At 47.2% G+C, this 24833-nt stretch overlaps 1 protein-coding gene across 1 annotated transcript in view; it reads left to right on the top strand.

Moving 5' to 3' along the window:
- The first annotated feature begins 13904 nt into the window (after positions 1-13904).
- The window catches only part of LOC147105325 (ras association domain-containing protein 8-like), a 72792-nt gene continuing 61863 nt past the window's right edge, over positions 13905-24833 (top strand). Inside the window, exons 1-2 of the mRNA XM_086011583.1 lie at positions 13905-14134; positions 22593-23497. Of these exons, the coding sequence (XP_085867709.1) occupies positions 14032-14134; positions 22593-23497 (1008 nt within the window). The 5' untranslated portion in view covers positions 13905-14031. The remainder of the gene's footprint in view (positions 14135-22592; positions 23498-24833) is intronic.

Raw genomic sequence — 24833 nt, 5'->3', positions numbered from 1 at the left:
CAATCTTCACCCAGTCTATCCCAGTTTATGCTGTAATCTTCACCCAGTCTATCCCAGTTTATGCTGCACTCTTCACCCAGTCTATCCCAGTTTATGCTGCAATCTTCACCCAGTCTATCCCAGTTTATGCTGCAATCTTCACCCAGTCTATCCCAGTTTATGCTGCACTCTTCACCCAGTCTATCCCAGTTTATGCTGCACTCGTCACCCAGTCTATCCCAGTTTATGCTGCAATCTTCACCCAGTCTATCCCAGTTTATGCTGCAATCTTCACCCAGTCTATCCCAGTTTATGCTGCACTCTTCACCCAGTCTATCCCAGTTTATGCTGCACTCTTCACCCAGTCTATCTCAGTTTATGCTGCAATCTTCACCCAGTCTATCGCAGTTTATGCTGCAATCTTCACCCAGTCTATCCCAGTTTATGCTGCAATCTTCACCCAGTCTATCCCAGTTTATGCTGCAATCTTCACCCAGTCTATCTCAGTTTATGCTGCAATCTTCACCCAGTCTATCCCAGTTTATGCTGCAATCTTCACCCAGTCTATCCCAGTTTATGCTGCAATCTTCACCCAGTCTATCTCAGTTTATGCTGCAATCTTCACCCAGTCTATCCCAGTTTATGCTGCACTCTTCACCCAGTCTATCCCAGTTTATGCTGCAATCTTCACCCAGTCTATCCAGTTTATGCTGCAATCTTCACCCATTCTATCCCAGTTTATGTTGCAATCTTCACCCAGTCTATCCCAGTTTATGCTGCAATCTTCACCCAGTCTATCCCAGTTTATGTTGCAATCTTCACCCAGTCTATCCCAGTTTATGCTGCACTCTTCACCCAGTCTATCCCAGTTTATGCTGCACTCTTCACCCAGTCTAGCCCAGTTTATGCTGCAATCTTCACCCAGTCTATCCCAGTTTATGTTGCAATCTTCACCCAGTCTATCCCAGTTTATGTTGCACTCTTCACCCAGTCTATCCCAGTTTATGCTGCACTCTTCACCCAGTCTAGCCCAGTTTATGCTGCAATCTTCACCCAGTCTATCCCAGTTTATGCTGCAATCTTCACCCAGTCTATCCCAGTTTATGTTGCAATCTTCACCCAGTCTATCCCAGTTTATGCTGCAATCTTCACCCAGTCTAGCCCAGTTTATGCTGCAATCTTCACCCAGTCTATCCCAGTTTATGTTGCAATCTTCACCCAGTCTATCCCAGTTTATGCTGCAATCTTCACCCAGTCTATCCCAGTTTATGCTGCAATCTTCACCCAGTCTATCCCAGTTTATGCTGCAATCTTCACCCAGTCTATCCCAGTTTATGCTGCAATCTTCACCCAGTCTATCCCAGTTTATGCTGCAATCTTCACCCAGTCTATCCCAGTTTATGTTGCAATCTTCACCCAGTCTATCCCAGTTTATGCTGCAATCTTCACCCAGTCTATCCCAGTTTATGCTGCACTCTTCACCCAGTCTATCCCAGTTTATGCTGCAATCTTCACCCAGTCTATCCCAGTTTATGCTGCACTCTTCACCCAGTCTATCCCAGTTTATGCTGCAATCTTCACCCAGTCTATCCAGTTTATGCTGCAATCTTCACCCAGTCTATCCCAGTTTATGCTGCACTCGTCACCCAGTCTATCCCAGTTTATGCTGCAATCTTCACCCAGTCTAGCCCAGTTTATGCTGCAATCTTCACCCAGTCTATCCCAGTTTATGCTGCACTCGTCACCCAGTCTATCCCAGTTTATGCTGCAATCTTCACCCAGTCTATCCCAGTTTATGCTGCAATCTTCACCCAGTCTATCCCAGTTTATGCTACACTCGTCACCCAGTCTATCCCAGTTTATGCTGCAATCTTCACCCATTCTATCCCAGTTTATGTTGCAATCGTCACCCAGTCTATCCCAGTTTATGCTGCAATCTTCACCCAGCCTATCCCAGTTTATGTTGCAATCTTCACCCAGTCTATCCCAGTTTATGCTGCACTCGTCACCCAGTCTATCCCAGTTTATGCTGCAATCTTCACCCAGTCTATCCCAGTTTATGCTGCACTCGTCACCCAGTCTATCCCAGTTTATGCTGCACTCGTCACCCAGTCTATCCCAGTTTATGCTGCAATCTTCACCCAGCCTATCCCAGTTTATGTTGCAATCTTCACCCAGTCTATCCCAGTTTATGCTGCAATCGTCACCCAGTCTATCCCAGTTTATGTTGCAATCTTCACCCAGTCTATCCCAGTTTATGCTGCACTCGTCACCCAGTCTATCCCAGTTTATGCTGGCAATCTTCACCCAGTCTATCCCAGTTTATGCTGCACTCGTCACCCAGTCTATCCCAGTTTATGTTGCAATCTTCACCCAGTCTATCCCAGTTTATGCTGCACTCGTCACCCAGTCTATCCCAGTTTATGCTGGCAATCTTCACCCAGTCTATCCCAGTTTATGCTGCAATCTTCACCCAGTCTATCCCAGTTTATGCTGCACTCGTCACCCAGTCTATCCCAGTTTATGCTGCACTCGTCACCCAGTCTATCCCAGTTTATGCTGCAATCTTCACCCAGTCTATCCCAGTTTATGCTGCACTCGTCACCCATTCTATCCCAGTTTATGCTGCAATCTTCACCCAGTCTATCCCAGTTTATGTTGCACTCGTCACCCAGTCTATCCCAGTTTATGCTGCAATCTTCACCCAGTCTATCCCAGTTTATGCTGCAATCTTCACCCAGTCTATCCCAGTTTATGTTGCAATCTTCACCCAGTCTATCCCAGTTCATGTTGCAATCTTCACCCAGTCTATCCCAGTTTATGTTGCAATCTTCACCCAGTCTATCCCAGTTTATGCTGCACTCGTCACCCAGTCTATCCCAGTTTATGCTGCACTCGTCACCCAGTCTATCCCAGTTTATGCTGCAATCTTCACCCAGTCTATCCCAGTTTATGCTGCACTCTTCACCCAGTCTATCCCAGTTTATGCTGCACTCTTCACCCAGTCTATCCCAGTTTATGCTGCAATCTTCACCCAGTCTATCCTAGTTTATGCTGCAATCTTCACCCAGTCTATCCCAGTTTATGCTGCAATCTTCACCCAGTCTAACCTAGTTTATGCTGCAATCTTCACCCAGTCTATCCCAGTTTATGCTGCAATCTTCACCCAGTCTATCCCAGTTTATGTTGCAATCTTCACCCAGTCTATCCCAGTTTATGCTGCACTCGTCACCCAGTCTATCCCAGTTTATGCTGCAATCTTCACCCAGCCTATCCCAGTTTATGTTGCAATCTTCACCCAGTCTATCCCAGTTTATGCTGCAATCGTCACCCAGTCTATCCCAGTTTATGTTGCAATCTTCACCCAGTCTATCCCAGTTTATGCTGCACTCGTCACCCAGTCTATCCCAGTTTATGCTGGCAATCTTCACCCAGTCTATCCCAGTTTATGCTGCACTCGTCACCCAGTCTATCCCAGTTTATGTTGCAATCTTCACCCAGTCTATCCCAGTTTATGCTGCACTCGTCACCCAGTCTATCCCAGTTTATGCTGGCAATCTTCACCCAGTCTATCCCAGTTTATGCTGCAATCTTCACCCAGTCTATCCCAGTTTATGCTGCACTCGTCACCCAGTCTATCCCAGTTTATGCTGCACTCGTCACCCAGTCTATCCCAGTTTATGCTGCAATCTTCACCCAGTCTATCCCAGTTTATGCTGCACTCGTCACCCATTCTATCCCAGTTTATGCTGCAATCTTCACCCAGTCTATCCCAGTTTATGTTGCACTCGTCACCCAGTCTATCCCAGTTTATGCTGCAATCTTCACCCAGTCTATCCCAGTTTATGCTGCAATCTTCACCCAGTCTATCCCAGTTTATGTTGCAATCTTCACCCAGTCTATCCCAGTTCATGTTGCAATCTTCACCCAGTCTATCCCAGTTTATGTTGCAATCTTCACCCAGTCTATCCCAGTTTATGCTGCACTCGTCACCCAGTCTATCCCAGTTTATGCTGCACTCGTCACCCAGTCTATCCCAGTTTATGCTGCAATCTTCACCCAGTCTATCCCAGTTTATGCTGCACTCTTCACCCAGTCTATCCCAGTTTATGCTGCACTCTTCACCCAGTCTATCCCAGTTTATGCTGCAATCTTCACCCAGTCTATCCTAGTTTATGCTGCAATCTTCACCCAGTCTATCCCAGTTTATGCTGCAATCTTCACCCAGTCTAACCTAGTTTATGCTGCAATCTTCACCCAGTCTATCCCAGTTTATGCTGCAATCTTCACCCAGTCTATCCCAGTTTATGTTGCAATCTTCACCCAGTCTATCCCAGTTTATGCTGGCAATCTTCATACCTTTGCCGCAGTTCATGCTGGTGCTTTATTTTATTTCTCCACCTCCTTAGTTCACATTGACACTCTTCCCCAATTCCCCACTCCATCAGCCGATGCAGCTGCAAGCTGAGCTTGTGAAACTATCACCATATCAGGAATTGCTGCCACAATGCGCAGCAGAATATTAACCCTCCGAGAGCAGTAGGCGGAGCGGAGAACACTGCTGATATTCACCTGCTAATGTGGACAAGCAAACACTCAGCCTAAAACACATGTACGTTGGATGTAGATTTCTTTCACTGGGTCCTGTATGTGGGAAGGGATGTGAAAATGGCTGCACAGTTTTCTAATATTGTGGGCAGTGTTGAGTGCACTCGTGCACTGATGTTTTCATACAGCCAGTCATTTATACTCTTATCACTGATCCTGTTATCACTGCAGGCAGCACAATGCATAACTGGAGTAACAGATTCCTGCATGAGGCTGAATCAGTTGACCTGCTCTTCCTCCATGTCCACTCATTGTTTTGGAATCAAGACTTAATGTGGGTACCAACGTGCCATTGAAGGAAGACTTGCATTTCTATAGCGCCTTTCACGACTACCATACGTCTCAAAGCGCTTTACAGCCAATGAAGTACTTTTTGAAGTGTAGTCACTGTTGTAATGTAGGAAACACGGCAGCCAAGTTGCGCACAGCAACCTCCCACAAACAGCAATGTGATAATGACCAGATCATCTGTTTTAGTAATGTTGATTGGCCCACAGGACACTGGGGATAACTTCCCTGCTCTTCTTCGAAATAGTGCCATGGGACCTTTTACATCCACTTGAGAGAACAGACGGGGCCTCGGTTTAACATCTCATCCAAAAGACGGCCCTTCCAACAGTGCAGCACTCCCTCAGTGCAGCACTGGAGTGTCAGCCTAGATTTTTTTGTGCTTATGTCGCTGGAGTGGGACTTGAACCCACAACCTTCTGACTCAGAGGCAAGGGTGCTACCAACAGAGCCACAGCTAACACTGTGGACATTGAAGTTTAAAATCAGCATAAAATCAAAGGGATTAATTTTTTGGGGGTGGTGCTCCCAGTACAGAGGTTCGTGCCTGGGAGCGCGTGTCGGAAATTTACCCCCGAGTTTGTATAACATGATTGGAGGTTCCAGTCTCAGCTCCTCCAATTGATGACAGAGCCTCTTTAAAGCATTACAGCCTTTGGGTAGTCACAGTATTATATTTATAGGACTCCTTTCACACTCATAATCCCTGCGATTTACAATTTGTAGCCCAAAGAGAGGAAAAGCTTAGGGAGGTAAAAGTCAGTCAGCACAAAGCAGATCTGCCCTTTCTTTGTTAATCTCTTGACAGCTGGCAAAAAAAGATTTAAATCCTGGACGGTTTTGTCTCCAGATCTGGACAGATGAAGAAAGGATTTAAAAATTGGAGAGCCCCAGAAAACACTGTGGGGCGGTTATCAATTAGACAATGTGCGCCTAGTTGACAAGTTAAGCCCTAGCTTTAATACACACCCAGTCAATAGCTGAGGGTGCATTCACATTATTCCACCTCTCTCAGTGTGGCGTCCTGTCCATCTGATGTATTCACTGTCTGAGGAAGCACAAAGGGTAGTGGAAATCTGTAACTCGCCCCCTCAAAAGGCTGTCGATGCTGGGGCCCAATTAAAATGTTCAAGACTGAGAGCGATAGATTTTTGTTAGCTAAGGAGATCGAGGGATATATGAATGAACGGCAGGTAAATGGAGCTGAAATACAGATCAGCCATGATCTAATTGATTGGCGGAACAGGCTCGAGGGGCTGAATGGCCTCCTCCTCTTCCTATGATTCCTCGATCATATGGCAGGCCCTATCTGCTGATATAACACTGGTGTAATCAGCATTCCTAAAAATGTTGAAATCAGTTGGAGCTGAATGGTGCATGTCTCTGAACGAGGTTCTGCGTGGTTGATGGGATGTCAGATTAGAGAGAGGGCAATGTTTCTTTCAATTACTGTGGCACTGAGATGTCCGTGCTTCATTCCTGAGCCGGAAGTGTGGGAAAGCTAAACGGTGTCAGCACAAAACCTTCTCCAGTTCATTAATTCCCTAATGGGGGAGGGGTCCTGCCGCAGAGTCAAAGAATAATGTCTTTCTTCAGAGACCTGCAGTAACCTTCAGAATTATTCAGTCCTCCTGATAGTGCTTCAGGGTCGGGATGTAATTTGTAATCACCTATAGTCATCTGACAGTACGTTGATGTTAACCCTTACCCTGCTGAATAAACAGTAGCTCCATACAGTTACACAGTGAGTAATCCTTACCCTGCTGAATAAACAGTAGCTCCATACAGTTACACTGTGAGTAATCCTTACCCTGCTGAATAAACAGCAGCTCCATACAGTTACACAGTGAGTAATCCTTACCCTGCTGAATAAACAGTAGCTCTATACAGTTACACAGTGAGTAATCCTTACCCTGCTGAATAAACAGTAGCTCTATACAGTTACACAGTAAGTAATCCTTACCCTGCTGAATAAACAGTAGCTCTATACAGTTACACAGTGAGTAATCCTTACCCTGCTGAATAAACCGCTGCTCCATACAGTTACACTGTGAGTAATCCTTACCCTGCTGAATAAACAGTAGCTCCATACAGTTACACAGTGAGTAACCTATACCCTGCTGAATAAACAGTAGCTCTATACAGTTACACAGTGAGTAATCCTTACCCTGCTGAATAAACAGTAGCTCCATACAGTTACGCAGTGAGTAATCCTTACCCTGCTGAATAAACAGTAGCTCCATACAGTTACACAGTGAGTAACCTATACCCTGCTGAATAAACAGTAGCTCTATACAGTTACACAGTGAGTAACCTATACCCTGCTGAATAAACCGCTGCTCCATACAGTTACACAGTAAGTAATCCTTACCCTGCTGAATAAACCGCTGCTCCATACAGTTACGCAGTGAGTAATCCTTACCCTGCTGAATAAACCGCTGCTCCATACAGTTACAGTGTATAACTGTGACTCACAGATCTACAATAAATAACATGACGAGCACTTCAAACATTAACTTGCTGAACAAACAGGTGCTTGTTGTAGTCAGAGATTTCTGCTCATCTCCAATTCTGGCCCATCCCGATTTTCATCACCCCACCGGCGATTTTCATTGGCGGCGGTGCCTTCAGCTTCTGTCTAGGCCCTAAGCTCTGGAATTCCCTCCCTAAACTTCTCCACCGCTCTACCTCTCTCTCCTCCTTTAAGATGCTCCTTAAAACCTAACTTTTTGACCTAACTTTTGGTTACCTGTCCTAATAATTCCTAATGTGGCTCAGTGTCAAAATTTGGTAACGCTCCTGTGAAATACCGTGGGATGTTTTACTACATTAAATGCAAGTTGTTGTTGTTAAATTGGAGATTTCACAGTTATAAGAACATAAGAAATAGGAGCAGGAGTCGGCCATACGGCCCCTCGAGCCTGCTCCCCTATTCAATAAGACCATGGCTGATCTTCGCCCTCAACTCCACTTTCCCATCTGATCTCCATATCCCTTAATTCCCTAAGAGTCCAAAATTCTATCGATCTCAGCCTTGAATGTACACAACAACTCAGTATCCGCAGCCCTCTGGGGTAGAGAATTCCAAAGATTCACAACCATCTGAGTGAAAAAATGTCTCCTCATCTCATTCCTAAATGGCCAACCCCTTATCCTGGGACTGACCCCTAGTCCTAAACTCTCCAGCCAGGGGAAACAACCTCTCAGCATCTACCCTGTCAAGCCCTCTCAGAATCTTACATGTTTCAATGAGATCGCCTCTCATTTTTTAAGCTCCAGAGAGTATCGGCCCATTCTACACACTCTCTCCTCAAAGGGCTACCCTCTCATCCCAGGAATCAATCTAGTGAACCTTTGTTGCACTGCCTCTAAGGCAAGTATATCCTTCCTTAGGTACGGTTGACCAAAACTGTGCACAGCCCTCTCTCTAATCTGACATCCCATCAACCACACAGAACCTCGTTCAGAAACATGCACCATTCAGCTCCAACTGATTTCAACATTTTTAGGAATGCTGATTACACCAGTGTTATATCAGCAGATAGGGCCTGCCATATGACCGAGGAATCATAGGAAGAGGAGGAGCCCCTCGAGCCTGTTCCGCCAATCAATTAGATCATGGCTGATCTGTACTTCAATTGTACCAAGACTTCCTTACTTTTGTACTCCAACCCCCTTGCAATAAAGGCCAAAATATCATTTGCCTTCCTAATTGTTTGCTGTACCTGCATGTTAACTCTCTGAACACCAACATTTAATAGTTTCTTACCATTTAAAAATGATTCTGTTTTTCTATCCTTCCTACCAAAGTGAATGACCTCACATTTCCCCACATTATACTCCATGGTGAAAGTGACGGCGCAATTGCAAGAAATTAACATGGACAGCTGCAGACACTAACTGGATGTGGTCTAGGAGATACACAGACTGCTGAATGGCATGGAGTTTAATTGAGAATTGGGTATTTGCTGCTCACAATTTGTCCAGAGGAACATCTCCTGCTGGGCATTTCCTCGGTTTAACGCCTCATCCGAAAGGCGCCACCTCTGGCAGTGCAGCATTCCTTCCGTACTGCACTGGAGTGTCAGCCTGGATCTTGTGCTCAAGTCTCTGGAGTGGAACTTACATAGACAACCTTCTGACTCAGAGGCACGGGTGCTGCCAACTGAGCTGAGGCTGACACTGAAATATCAATACTGAACTGGTAAATAGCAATAGATTGGAGGTGGTAGTGCGCTGTGGTGAACTAAACCGTTCCACGTGGGAAATAAATGCTGTTCTTTCTGATATATGTTCACGATACAGAGATTGAGCTTCAGAGCCTTGGCTGAGTAGAGGTGGGTTTGTACTGGTGCTGCATTTATATCACATATACTTGCTGCTGGTAACAGCCTTAACTGGAAGGCAGTGCCGTCATATAATTGAGGCGGCACCATCATTGCCAGTGGCACACAGCGTCACCTCGAGAGGCGCTTCTTTCCCATGCTGGCGGGGGTTCAGCATTACCCAAGCGCTTGGCACCTGGGTGGCCAGTTTTTTGCTCAGTCTAGCGAAGCTAGTCGTGGTGTGCATCCACACTCATGTGTGCATCACTTCCCTGAAGCATGGGGAAGAGTTCAGTGCGCTCAGAGTCAATGTAAACAGAACTGTTTCTATCTGGAGTGAATCTGTCAGAAAGCAATGGCCTGCACTTTGTGTTAAGATATGTCTCCAGTTAATTCTAACTCCTGCCAGGTTGTAGAGGGAGGCATCTCATTTCACTCAATGCAGTTCCACCTCAGAGATTTTGTTTTAATGTTATCTGTTGCTCATAAGTAGGGCACGTGATTTGTTGAAGCAGGGTTTGCTGCCCAAACGCCACAATGTTGGCAGCAGTGAAAATACCCGTCTCTCAATACCAACCAATCTTTGCACACGGGATGTACAAGCTAGTGTTAATCTCCTGGACACTGCTGCAAACAACCCAGCAGAAAAATCACTGGGGCGTTAAAAAATATTGTGTATTTTGTTCATTTTCTTTGATATGAGGATAGTGCGGGAAGGTGGAGTTGAGGCTGAAGATCAGCCATGAATTTAGTGAATGGCGGAGCAGGCTCAATCGCCTACTCCTGCTCCTATTTCTAATGTCCTCAAATCCCTGCCTCCTGCTCACGGGAAGAGACCAATGTCAGAAAAAAAGCAAGACGTTGTTTTCCCTCTTTTTTTTTGCACTTTGACACTTTGAAGTTTGATGGATGCAGATTAGTCAGGTTTACGTATATATAGTAGAATTTGCGGGTTTGGGTGGGGAAAGATCCGCCCTCTGATGATGTCAGTCTTGGCTCAGTTGGTAGCACTCTCATCTCTGAGTCAGAAGGTCGTGGGTTCAACCTTCACTCCAGAGACTTGAGCACAAAATCCAGGTTGACACTCCAGTGCAGTGCTGAGGGAGTGCTGCACTGTCGGAGGTGCCGTCTTTCAGATGAGATGTTAAACCGAGGCCCCGTCTGCTCTCTCAGGTGGACGTAAAAGATCCCAAGGCACTATTTTGAAGGAGAGTAGGGGAGTTCTTCCCGGTGTCTTGGCCAATATTTATCCCTCAAATCAACATGACTAAATCAGATTATCTGGTCATTATCTCATTGCTGTTTGTGGGAGCTTGCTGTGCGCAAACTGGCTGCTGCGCGCAAACTGGCTGCTGCGTTTCCTACATTACAACAGTGACTTCACTTCAAAAAAAAATGTACCTCATTGGCTGTAAATGCAAGTCTTTCTTTCTTACCATATGGGTGTTGTGACAGACGGTCAGTGACCAAGTCATTGTTTGGTGGTTATGTCCACATTGCAATCAGTAGACAAACAAATTGTTGTTTTTTTTACTCAGTTTTGTTCTTTGCCCCAGGCTGCCATTGGTAAATAGCAGGGTTTGTTTTCCGGTAGTGGGTGTCATGGCCGACCTTGATGACCAGGACGCTGTGTTTAGTTAATGAGTGATGGGCTGCTAGTGGCCGCGGAGCTGCCCCTGATCAGCAGCCAGCACTTGGGGAGAGGTGGAGGAAAAACCTTTGGAATTACAGCTGTTTACCTGAGTTGGACACTGGAATGATTTGGGAATGCATGCTTCTAGCTAACTAGCACAATAGGAAGCTGCGAACAGGAAATCACAGAAATCACAGAAACCCCACAGTGCAGATAGAGGCCATTTCGGCCCATCGAGCCTGCACCGACACATGTCCCACCCGATCCCCGTAACCCCTACACCAACACATATCCCACCCTATCCCCACGTATTTAATGCCTCTAACACTAAGGGTCAATTTATCATAGCCAATCAACCTAACCCGCACATCTTTGGACTGTGGGAGGAAACCGGAGCACCCGGGGGAAACCCACGCAAACACGGGGAGAATGTGCAAACTCCACACAGACAGTCGCCCGAGGCCAGATTCAAACCCGGGTCCCTGGTGCTGTGAGGCAACAGTGCTAACCACTATGCCACCGTGCCATTCAGCCCCTCGAGCCTGTTCCACCATTCAATTAGATCATGGCTAATCTGTACATCAACCCCATCAGAATCATAGAACCATAGGATGGTTACAGCACGGAAGAAGGTCATTCGGCCCGCCGAGCCCAGGCCGGCTCTCTGCAAAAGCACCTCAGCTAGCCCCACTCCCCCGCCCTTTCCCCATAGCCCTGCAAATGTTTTTCCTTCAGGTACTTTTTCAACTCCCTTTTGAAAGCTGTGATTGAGTCTGCCTCCAGCACCTTTTCAGGCAGTGCATTCCAGATCCTAACCACTCGCTGAGTAAAAAGTTTTTTCTTATGTCGCCTTTGGTTCTTTACCCAATCACCTTAAATCTGTGTCCTCTGGCTCTCAACCCTCCTGCCAATGGGAACAGTTTCTCTCTATCTACTCTGTCCAGACCCCTCATGATTTTGAACACCTCTATCAAATCTTCTCTCAATCTTCTCTGCTCTAAGGAGAGCACCCCCAGCTTCCCCAGTCTATCCACGTAACTGAAGCCCCTCATCCCTGGAATCATTCTCGGAAATCTTTTCTGCACCCTCTCCAAGGCCTTCACATCTTTCCTAAAGTGCGGGGCCCAGAATTGGACACAATACTCCAGTTGAGGCCGAACCAATGTTTTATACAGGTTCATCATAACTTCCTTGCTTTTGCACTCTATACCTCTATTTATGAAGCCCAGGATCCCATGTGCTTTGTTAACTGCTTTCTCAACCTGCCCTGCCACCTTCAACGATCAACCCACTGTTGCTCCATACCCCTTGATACCCTTACCTAACAAAAATCTATGAATCTCAGACTTGAAAGCTCCAATTGTCCACAGCCTTTTGGGGGGAGAGAGTTCCAGATTTCCACTACCCTTTGTATGAAAGAAGTGCTTGCTGACTTCACTCCTGAGTGGCCTGGACTCTAGTTTTCTAGTTGCTGCAAAAGGCGGTTCAAGACAAAACATGAGATGGACGCAACCGAGGATGGCAATGGGCATAACATTGGCATTTAGATTGAACAGGCACAGTGATAGTTACAGGCTGCATGTCAGGGGCCTATGGGGAAATTACAGCCAGGGTTGGTAATGAGACTGATACAAGAAGCTGTCAAACGCAGAATTGGTTTGAGCATGGCTCTGAATGGAATTCACCTCCCCAACATCATTAAGTTTGGAGCTAGGTGAAGGGGGTGCTGGACGTCTGGGTGGTCTTTCTCTATTGTTACTATCCAATTGCCGCACTTCCTGCTGATTTGCCTCTGATCTACGGGAGTCACAAGCACCGTCTGCAGCTGCTCCTTGTTATTGAACACAAGTGAAGAGTGAGGTCGGCGAGATAAAGGAAGTGTGGACTAGTCTGTGATGTATTTAGTTCAAACCTGAATCAGGGTGGGTTTATGATCGTACACGGTTTAAACACTGGAGATATGTTAGGCATTAATGTGATGAGCAATCTGAAATTATTGTGCGCAAAGGCAGGAAACTCCTGAGCATGCTCTCTTTCATTTGTCCTATGAATTACACAGAAACTGTGCTGTGTGTGCTTCTCCTGTCTCCGGCTGTAAATGCACATGGTCTCCTGTCTGCCTGTCAATGTCCATAGACTCCTGTCTCATGGGAACTTAGGAATTGCTCGACAAAGAAAGACCAAGGTCCATCTAATTCACCCTCTACCATCCCGGTAGTTGCTTGATACAATGATAATGGAGTTGTTGACTAATCATAGCAATCAATCTCTATCAATTAGGCTACAACAGAGGCAGACATGATGTGAGTAAAAACCCCAAGTGTTGAACAGCTTTGGGAATCATAGGTCCAAAGTCCTCCCAACTCCAAGCTGCACCCGGTGCTGTAATGAAGTATCTCAGCACTGTGTACAGGCACCGAGCTGTAGTCATTGCTGTAATGAGGTATATCAGCACTGTGTACAGGCTCTGAGCTGTAGTCATTGCTGTAATGAGGTATCTCAGCACTGTGTACAGGCTCCGAGCTGTAGTCATTGCTGTAATGAGGTATATCAGCACTGTGTACAGGCTCCGAGCTGTAGTCATTGCTGTAATGAGGTATCTCAGCACTGTGTACAGGCTCCGAGCTGTAGTCATTGCTGTAATGAGGTATATCAGCACTGTGTACAGGCTCCGAGCTGTAGTCATTGCTGTAATGAGGTATATCAGCACTGTGTACAGGCACCAAGCTGTCGTCATTGCTGTAATGAGGTATATCAGCACTGTGTACAGGCACCAAGCTGTCGTCATTGCTGTAATGAGGTATATTAGCACTGTGTACATTTATAACAAACAAAAGAGATGCTATGAGGTAGTGTGGGATGGAAATGGTGCAGTAGGAGGCACTGTGTTGAATTATGGGTTGATACATACTGATGGAGCACGAGAAGGTTTATCCTGAATTTAACTTGTGCTATTCTATTTTATATTGACACCATCGGACTAATGGTGTTCAATTACTCACATCAACAAAATCCCACGCCGTCTCTTTTAAAGCTCTGATTTCAATTTTCTCTTTTCCCAGATTTGGTCTTCACCCTAGTGAGATACCTAACTACCCTTATGCGGAGAGGCTATTGAAGGTCTTCATGAAGGTCTGGCATTGAGACCGCCCCTCGCACCCTCCCCATCTCCCCCTCTCCCGATCGGCGCTTTGGACCATGGAGCTGAAGGTGTGGGTGGACGGAGTTCAGCGAGTGGTCTGCGGGGTCAATGAGAAGACCACGTGCCAGGAGGTGGTCATAGCTCTGGCTCAGGCCATGGGTAAGGAGAGCTTCTTTTTGCCTGGTGATGGGTAGTAGCTGGGAGGAGCGCCCAATATCCCACAAAATCCTGACTTATCCCAGATCGGAACTGGCAGGATCAGCCTCGTCAGGAGTGCACATAATGTGGGAGAGGAGGGGGCAACCTTCTCTAATATAGAAAGGATTTTGTTTCTGTGCGATTTGTATTTGACTCCTGCTGATTTCACACTTAGAATAGAATCATAGAATCATAAAATGGTTACAGCACAGAAGGAGACCCTTCGGCCCATCGAGCCCGTGCCGGCTCTCTGCAAGAGCACTTCAGTTAGTCCCACTCCCCCACCCTTTCCCCATAGCCCTGCAATATTTTTTTTCCTTCAGGTACTTATCCAATTCCCTTTTGAAAGCCACGATTGAATCTGCCTCCACCACCCTTTCAGGCAGCGTATTCCAGATCCTAAACACTCGCTGAGTAAAAAAGTTTTTCCTCATGTCGCCTTTGGTTCATTTGCCAATCACCTTAAATCTGTGTCCTCTGGTTCTCGACCCTTCCGCCAATGGGAACAGTTTCTCTCTATCTACTCTGTCCAGATCCCTCATGATTTTGAACACCTCTATCAAATCTCCTCTCACTCTTCTCTGCTCTAAGGATAACAACTCTAGCTTCTCCAGTCTATTCACGTAACTGAAGCCTCTCATCCCTGGAACCATCCTTGTAAATCTTTTCTGCACCCTCTCTAAGGCCTTCACATCCTTTCTAAAGTGCGGTGGCCAGAATTGGACACAATACTCCAGTTGAGGCCGAATCAGTGTTTTATAAAGGTTCATCATAACTTCTTGGCTTTTGTACTCTATGGGCTCGAATTTCCAAGCCCCGAGGAGGCGGGTTTGGAGGCGGGAGTGGGGGGAAAATTGCAGAATCGGGGGCATGAACTCTTCCCGCCCCCAACCGGGCAGGAAGGGGATTAGTGCCAATTAACTGCCTGTTAACAGGTAGTTAACAGGCAGTTTTTGGCCTAATCCCTATTTTTAGCCCTGAAGTGTGGGCTGTCTGACGGCTCCGAACCACGCCAAGTTAGCAAGTAGGACCATCGGGCTGAAGGCCTTGGAGGGTTCGAGATGTCCGGTGTTCAGGTGAGTGATGGGTGCATGAGTGCAGAGGTAAGTGTGTTTGGTGTGTGTAAAGTGTTCAAATAAGTTTTACTTACCTTTACTTACTAATGCAGGCTTCCTTCCTTCAGGTCTCAGGAGTCCCTCATCTCACTGGCACAGAAAGCAGAATGGCCGCAAGCTGTCAAAAGTTGCAGTATTCTGCTTTCTGTTCTGGAGAGATTTCTAACTGAGTCTGTGGAGAAGGACTCAATTTAGAAGTCAGATTGTCAGTGTTTGACAGCTTTACAGAGCTGTCAAATGCTGATATTTCATCTGTCAAAAGCTCTTGACAGATGAAATGTCAATCCCTGATGTCACCTGTAACCGGGTGTCCCTTAATTGGCCTGCTGAGCCTGCTAGGCAGGCTCAACAAGGTCAATCAAGGGAAAATCGCGTGGGTTGGCCACAAATCGATGGAGGCGGGACTACAACCCAAAAAGTGGGAGTCCCGCCTCCATCACGTCCCCTATGCCTCTATTCATGAAGCCCAGGATCCCATATGTTTTTTTAACCGCTTTCTCAACCTGCCCTGCCACCTTCAATGATTTGTGCACATTTACCCCCAGGTCTCTCTGTTGCTGCACCCCCCCTTAGAATTGTACCCTTTAGTTTATATTGCCTCTCCTCGTTCTTCCTACCAAAATGTATCATTTCGTACTTTTCTGCGTTAAATTTCATCGGCCACGTGTCTGCCCATTCCACCAGCCTGTCCATGTCCTCTTGAAGTCTATCACTATCCTCTTCACTGTTCACTATACTTCCAAGTTTTGTGTCATCTGCAAATTTTGAAATTGTGCCCTGTACCCCCAAGTCCAAGTCATTAATATATATCAAGAAAAGCAGTGGTCCTAGTACCGGCCCCTGGGGAACACCACTGTGTACCTTCCTCCAGTCCGATAAACAACCATTCACCACTACTTTCTGTTTCCTGTCACTTAGCCAATTTCATATCCATGCTGCCACTGTCCCTTTTTATTCCATGGCCTATTATGTAGCACTTTATCAAACGCCTTTTGGAAGTCCGTGTACACTACGTCAACTGCATTGCCCTCATCAACCCTCTCTGTTACCTCATCAAAAAATTCCATCAAGTTAGTTAAACACAATTTGCCTTTAACAAATCCATGCTGGTTTTCCTTAATTTTATCCACACTTGTCCAAGTGACTGCTAATTTTGTCCCAGATTATCGTTTCTAAAAGCTTCCCCACTACCGAGGTACTGACTGGCCTGTAGTTGCTGGGTTTATCCTTACACCCTTTTTTGAACAAAGGTGTAACATTTGCAATTCTCTAATCCTCTGGCACCACCCCCGTATCTAAGGAGGATTGGAAGATTATGGCCAGTACCTCCGTAATTTCCATTTTTCTTCCCTTAGTATCCTAGGATGCATCCCAGGATCCTGGTGCCTTATATCTACTTAAAGTACAGCCAGCCTTTCTAGTACCTCCTCTTTATCAATTTTTATCCCATCCAGTTTCTCAACGACCTCCTCTTTCACTATGACTTTGGCAGCATCTTCTTCTTTGGTAAAGACAGATGCAAAGTATTCATTTAGTACCTCAGCCATGCCCTCTGCCTCCATGCATAGGTCTCCATTTTGGTCCCTAATCGGCCCCACCCCTCCTCTTACTACCCGTTTACTATTTATATGCCTATAGAACGCTTTTGGATTCCCTTTTATGTTAGCTGTCAATCTATTCTCATATTCTCTCTTTGCCTCTCTTATTTCCTTTTTCACTTCCCCTCTGAACTTTCTATATTCAGTCTGTTTCTCACTTGTATTCTCAATCTGACATCTGTCATACGCCCCCTTTTTCTACTTCATCTTACTCTCTATCTCTTTCGTCATCCAGGGAGCTCTGACTTTGGTTGCCCTGCTTTTCACCCTTGTGGGAATGTACCTCGACTGTACCCGAACCATTTCCTCTTTAAAGATAGCCCATTGTTCGATTACAGTTTTGCCTGCCAATCTTGGATTCCAGTTTACCCGGGCCAGACCCATTCTCAACCCACTGAAATTGGCCTTCCTCCAATTAAATATTTTTACTCTAGATTGCTTCCTGTCCTTTTCCATAGCTAATCTAAACCTTATGATACTATGATCACTGTTCCCTAAATGTTTCCCTACTGACACTTGCTCCACTTGACCCACCTCATTCCCCAGAACCAGATCCAGCAATGCCTCCTTCCTCATCGGGCTGGAAACATAACTGATCAAGAAAGTTCTCCTGAACACACTTCAGAAATTCTTCCCCCTCTCTGCCCTTTACACTATTACCATCCCAGTCTATATTAGGATAATTGAAGTCACCCATTATCATTACTCTATAGTTCTTGCACTTCTCTGTAACTTCCCTGCAAATTTGCTCCTCTATATCCTTCCCACTATTTGGTGCCTATAGAATACACCGAGTAGTGTAATGGCACCTCTATTGTTTCTCAACTCTAACCAAATAGATTCTGTCCTTGACCCCTCCAGACATCCTCTCCCTCCAGCACTGTAATATTCTCCTTAACCAATACTGCCACCCCACCTCCTTTTTTTCTTTCCCTATCTTTCCTGAACACCTTATAACCAGGAATATTTAGTACCCAATCCTGTCCCTTTCTCAGCCAGGTCTCCACAACATCATATTCCCATGTGGCTATGTGTACCTGCAGCTCACCAACCTTATTTACCACGCTTCGTGCGTTTACACACACGTACTGTAAACCTACCTTAGACCTTCTTGTATTCTCTCTTAGTCTGACCCCACCTAATACCGTACTATTTCTTACTCTAGTGCTAACTGTCTCTCCCAATCCTTTGTGTGCTTTGTTTCTCCTTTCTAATGCTACATCCTGGTGCCCGATCCCCCAGCCAAATTAGTTTAAACCCTCCCCAACAGCACTAGCAACCACCTCCCATAAGGACATTGTTCTGGCTCTGTTGAGGTGCAACCCATCCTGCCTCACCCAGAACCGGTCTCAATGTCCCAGGAATCTAAAGCCCTCCCTCCTGCACCATCTCTCCAGCCACGCATTCATCTGCTCTATCCTTCTATTTCTATATACTCACTAGCTCGTGGCACTGGGAGAAATCCTGAGATTACTACCTTTGAGGCCCTTCTTTTTAATCTCTCTCCTAGCTCCCTAAAATATGCTTGCAGGACCTCATCCTTCTTTCTACCTATGTCGTTGATACCGATATGGACCACGACCTCCCCCCTCAGAGTGTTCTGCAGCCGCTCAGTGACATCCTTAACCCTGGCACCAGGGAGGCAACATACCATCCTGGAGTCACGTCTGTGGCCGCAGAAGCGCCTGTCTGTTCCCCTAACTATTGAATCTCCTTTCACTATTGCTTTCCCAATCTTCCTCCTGCCCCCCTGTACAGCTGAGCCACCCGTGGTGCCATGGACTTGGCTCTGGCTGTACTCCCTAGCGGAACCATCGCCTTCACCAGTGGTTAGGGAGCGAGATGCACTCAGGGGACTCCTGCACTACCTGCCTAGTCTTCCCCTTCTGTCTGGCGGTCACCCATTCCCTCTCTGCCTACACACTCATAAGCTCCGGGGTGACCACCTCATGAAACTTGCTAGCCACGTAGCTCTCAGCCTCGCGGATGTACCGCAGTGACGCCAACCGCTGCTCAGGCTCCGAAACTCGGAGCTCGAACCCCTCCAGCTGACGACACCCCCTGCACATGTGGTTGTCCAGGTCACGAGTAGCGTCCTGGAGTTCTCACATGGCACCAGACATTCCACGGGACTGAGGTGCCCTGCCATGCCTTTATTTACTATACTACTAACTAAACATCTTAGCTAACCCACTGACCTAACGTAGAGAGAAAAAGACAACGGTAACACTCACCAACTCATGCTCAGAAATTCCTGCGGAGAGTTGGGGATGGGGTTGGGGAGAGCTGGTGGCGGGGGCGGAGATTGTGCACGGAGTTGAACTTCTGGCGAACCACTGCCTGTGTCTCTGACCCCTTCGGAAATCCTCGGGTCAGATTACTTGGAATCATGCAGCCCAATGGAGGCCATTCGGCCCATCGTCTCTGTGCCAGCTCTTTGAAATAGCTGTCAAATTAGTCCCACTCCCCTGCTCTTTCCCCATAGCCCTGCAATTTTTTTCCTTTACAAGTATATATCCAATTCCCTTTTGAAAATTACTATTGAATTTTTCAAGCAGTGCATTGGAGATCACAGCAACTCGCTGCGTAAAGAAACTTCTCTTCATCTCCCCTCTGGTTCTGTTGGCAATAATCTTAAATCTGTGTCTTCTGGTTACCAACCCTCCAGCCAGTGGAAACAGTTTCTCTCTATCTACTCTATCAAAACTCTTCATAATTTTGAACACCTCTATCAAATCTCCTCATAATCTTCTGTGCTCTAAGGAGAACAACCCCAGCTTCTCCAGTCTCTCCACATAACTGAAGTCACTGGTACCATTCTAGTAAGTCTTCCCTGCACCCTCTCCAAGGCCTTGACATCCCTCCTAAAGTGAGGTGCCCAGATTTGGACACAGTCCTCCGACTGGGGCCTAACCCAGTGTTTTATAAAGGTTTATCCTTATTTCCTTGCTTTTGTAAGCTATGCCTCTATTAATAAAGCCAAAGATCCCATGCTTATCTGAGGCAGCCACCCAACAGGGGTGGGGGAGGGAGGAATTTTGCTGTGGCACTTCGTAACTGTGAAAGTGGGCCTATGGGGCTGTGACGGGGTGCCTGCAAAATTTACATACTTCCCTGGTGTCTCCTGCCAATTTAGCCCATGCAGATGGCTCTGCGATTGGCTGCCTTTCAGAATGCTGAACTAGTTTCCCTCTCCCACAGTGCTGGCGATAGAGGGCAATAGGGACTCACAGGCCTCCCTGCATCCAACATTGTTCAGGGGCTGTTTGAGGGGAAATATGTTCCCTTTGTCACGCCGGGAGGGGATCGGAAAATGGAGGCAAAAAAAACAAAACAATTTCACGGGGCCATGTCCCACGCCCCAAAGGCACCTGAAATACGTCCAACCCCATATTGGAGGCTGTCTAAAAGAGCGTTAGGCTCCTTGCATATGCTCGTGAGTGGAGTGGGCTAACACCTGCTTCAGGACCCCTTCCTGAAATTGGGCTGCTCCGCTCAGCCTTTCCTGTTGTGGATGCGGCCTAACCAACAACCAGCAACAAAAGGTCATGTGGAGCCAAGAGGAACAGAAGTCCTCATCTGAGTACCGCTGCCAGCTGCAACCACCTCCACGCCCACCCCCCCCCACCCCCGTTCTCCTGCCCTGGAACCTACCACAGAGCCACTGGGCCCACCGCAATCGGTCCCTTCCTATTATTCCCCTCCCGAGACTTAGCTGAGAGCCACTGCCAGCGAGGCAGACGCCCCAAGTTGGATGGATTGAAATGGGTGAACTGCCTCTGCAAACGCTAGCAGCTCGCCCCAATTATTACAATAAGGCCTGAGGCCCGATTTCGGGCGGGCCTCGGCCTCCTGGTTCAGGCTCATGATGTGTGCCATCGGTTATGTGCCTGGAAACAGGCCGTAATGAATTTCTACCCACGATGTTCTTTGTAAAGTTGCTAATGTTGACCATTCTAGATAGTCCCTAAGGGACGAAAGAATGTTGGCCCTGTATTTTCAGGATTAACTAGAGAGGTTGACTTTAATGGAAGGTAAAATTGAGGGGGGAGGTGTTCTGGTCAATTTCCCTCTGGGTGGGTTAGGCTAAAATGGCCCCCCCTCGGGCCCTGAATTCTCCTGGACTCTCGGCGAAGTTAGGGCGACGCACCAGCAGAAAGTCCGAGGGAATTCAAGGCCTCGAATTTGCTCACTGTGTTGCCAGTTTAGTCTAATGCAGCCACACTGTGGCCAGCCAAGGTGGCGACGTCTCCCCCTGCTGGAAGCAACAGCCACTGTGGCCTACTCAGCAAAGTCAGAACTCCCTCTCCTGGAAGCCACTGAGAATCTGGATAATTAACAGGGGAAGAATTGCTCTGATCACCGTAGGCTTGGAATCACCGTCAGTGATACTAGCCGAGGGAACGTTTAACAGGCTCAAACAGCATTCCCTTGACCGCCATTTTAACACCGGTGTTAAGACATTTATTTTAAATGGGTCCTCATATCTGCTAAATTCATGGACAAAGGCCTTTGGTGTTTATCGCCTGATATTGACAAGGGTCATTTCTAGGCTCTTATGTAACAGCTCTGTAAATTAATTCATAAAGAACGTGTTCATACATAGTAACCAGAATAATTACTCCCCACAGTCCTTCCCTGCTCCCAATGCGACCTCCTCTGTACATCACACTCCTCCTCAGGGTATGGCGGCGGAGCGGGTAAAGACCGAAGGACATTCACCGTGTCCTGTGTAAAACAACAGTTGAATACTTTAGACTAATAATAGATTGGAGTTTTTTGCTTAATTAAACAAGGCTGGGTCTACCTGTGTGCTTTTCCAAGTGGAGATAAAAGGCCCCATGCCACCATTTTAAGAAGAGCAGGGAGTTCTCCTAGTATCATAGCCAACATTTCTCCCCAATACCATCAGAACAACTGGCCCGGTCAATTATTTCACTTCCTGTTTGCGGGATCATGCTGTGCACAAATTGGCGGCAACACTTACATGCATAACGACAGTGAGTGCATGTCAAAAAGTAGTCCAATGCATATAAAACGCTTCGGAATGTACTGAGAGACACAATAAGGTGCCGCAGTAATGTAAGTCCTTTTATTTTACTTGACTATGGATCAAGGAGAAATAGAAGATTTGTCTTTTCAGAAGGGACAGTAAGTTGAACAAGCTTTCAGCCATGGCTCAATGGTAGCCCTTTCCCCTCTGAGTCAGAAGGCCATGGGTTCAAGCCCCACTCTAGAGACTTGAGCGCAAAATCTAGGCTGAATGACACTGCAGTGCAGTACTGAGGGAGTGCTGCACTGTCGGAGGTGCTGTCTTTCGGATGAGAGGTTAAACTGAGGCCCCAACTGCTCTCTCAGGTGGACGAAGAAGAGCAGGGGAGTTCTCCCCAGTGTCCTGGACAATATTTATCCTTCAATCAACATCACTGAAACAGATTATCTGGTCATTTATCTCATTGCTGTTTGTGGGAGCTTGCTGTGCGCAAATTAGCCGCTGCATTTCCCACATTACAACAATTACACTTCAAAAGTACATCCTTGGCTGTAAAGTGTTTTGGGGCATCCTGAGGTCGTGGAAGGTGCTATGTAAATGCAAGTTCTTTATTTATTTACGGTCCATTGGAAGGATCTTCCTCTTTGGGCCACATCTCCCTTTCTTCACGTGGACAGCCTGTGTTAGCAACTTTCTTTCACTCTCATTTTCAGGTCGTACTGGACGCTACACTCTGAAGGAAAAGTGGAAAGATGTTGAAAGACATTTGACCCCAGATGAGAAACTCTTGCCGTCCCTCAGTAAATGGGGCCAGCAAGCTAAGGATGTGCAGCTGATACTAAACCGCACTGGGCCTTCCCTCAACCTGCGGCCTGTTTCGGACAAGCTCCGAGGACCAGAGAGGAACATCCACAGACAGAGTCTCCCCCCGTTAGCGAAGCTGCGGAATAAAAGTGACGAAAATAGTCACTTGAAAGAAGCCAAGAGGAAGTCCTTAAACTTTGCTGAAGGAGCTCGAGAGTGGCTGGAATCCTTTGGGAAGAGCAAAGAAGCTAAAGTCAGGGTCAAAGATGCTGAGTCTGAGAAGGAGGCCTCAGGTTTTGATCAATATCCAGGAGGGGACCTGAATCAGCTACTGCACCTTCAGCAGGAGACGCTGAAGGGTCTCCAAGCTGAGCTGGAGTCGACGGAAGTGGAGATCAAACAACTGGGGGAGGATGACCAATCAAACGCCAGCGAGGAGATTAGCAGACTCCAGGAGGTGATTGACAAGAGGAGCGCTGAGGCAGAAGAAGTGGAATTTTGGGAGAATGAACTGAAAGCCGAGCAGCTCCATGGGGTAGAGCTGAGAGAGCAGCTGGAGGAGATGAGGGAGAAGCTGGAGGAGTGTGAGGACAAACTGAAGGACTGCGTACTGAAAGTTCAGATCCTGGAGGCCAACACGGAGACTGCCAGGTCCCAGATGGAATGGCAGACGGCCAAATCCTGTCACGGCCTCCGAGCCAAGGTACAGAAACTGAAAGAGGAGATAACTGTTAAATCTCAGGAAGCTGTTCAACTGAAGGAGGATGTGAGGCTGGTGGAGAAGGCCATTGAGAGGGTGGAAAATGAAATTCAGGTCAGTCTGTAGGAGGACGTTGGGCAGTCCCAGTGCCCGTGACCTCGCTGTGTTTGTATGTTTTACTTGTCAACACTGAGAGACTAAAGAGCTGTGGAAAGGGATTTTTCTTTTGTTGGACTTCACAACCAGTAAAAATGTTGCCTCCTCTTGTGCCCAGAATAAGTGTTCTCTCTGTATTACTGCACTCTGTCCATGGCCGAGCAACGGAGGAGCAGCTAAAGCCTTTTTCAATCTAATTACTTCCCATCCTCTCCTAAAGATGCTGAGTCTTCCATTACCTCATCCAATTGGTCATTCATCATGTGTGAGCGTAGACTTTAGTGTTGGTTGGCTATTCAACCATGGGGGCATCACATATGAATGCTAGATGCTGCTCTGACCAAGATTACACGCACACACCCTCACGTGCACACGCACACCCCACTCATGCACACGCACACCCCACTCGTGCACACCCCCCCCACTCGTGCACACACACCCCCACTCGTGCACACACACCCCCACTCATGCACACGCACACCCCCACTCGTGCACACGCACACCCGCGCACATGCACACGAGTTCTGGTAGGAGGCATTAGATAGCAATCAGTAACTGGACCCTGGCTGATTATTTTTCCCTTTCCCTAACTCAGGGGTGCTGAGGCCAACTGTATCAACTTCACTGCTGCCCCAGCGGAAGTCAATTAATTCAAACAGTGACGGGGATGAAGGTGGCATCTTCTGATCCATGTGTCTTTCCCAACGAAGCCCAGCAGACATTTTACCACATGTGACCTTACGCGTTGTAATGCTTTCAAGCTCTGAGTTCCATTCATAGAGCCATTCCTCCAACACTGAGGACTCTGGGTTGTTTCCATCCCAAGGCACCAACCGAACCCGAACCCTTGCCCAGGACAAGGAAACAAATCAGGGGAACCCGTGAGATATGGAGCTGGCAGATGAACAGATACGAAAATGGCGGGCAGGAAAAGACCAGATGGTCTGTCAAACCTGCCCCACGCTCATGATGGCTGGATCACCCTGATTACACACTTCCCCCCTCCCCCCCACTCCCAGAGCAATATAAACCCCCTCCCCCCTCCCCCACTCCATGTAATCCCCCTCCCCCACACCATGTAATCCCCCTCCCCCCACACCATGTAATCCCCCTCCCCCCACACCATGTAATCCCCCTCCCCCCACACCATGTAATCCCCCTCCCCCACTCCATGTAATCCCCCTCCCCCCACACCATGTAATCCCCCTCCCCCACACCATGAAATCCCCCTCCCCCACACCATGAAATCCCCCTCCCCCCACACCATGTAATCCCCCTCCCCCCACACCATGTA

Source organism: Somniosus microcephalus, chromosome 18 (genome assembly GCF_052327205.1).
Source record: "Somniosus microcephalus isolate GS21.2 chromosome 18, FLI_Smic_1.0, whole genome shotgun sequence".
NCBI lineage: Eukaryota > Metazoa > Chordata > Chondrichthyes > Squaliformes > Somniosidae > Somniosus > Somniosus microcephalus.
The sequence above is the reverse complement of the archived record's forward strand: the minus strand, read 5'-3'. Positions and strand labels throughout refer to the sequence as shown.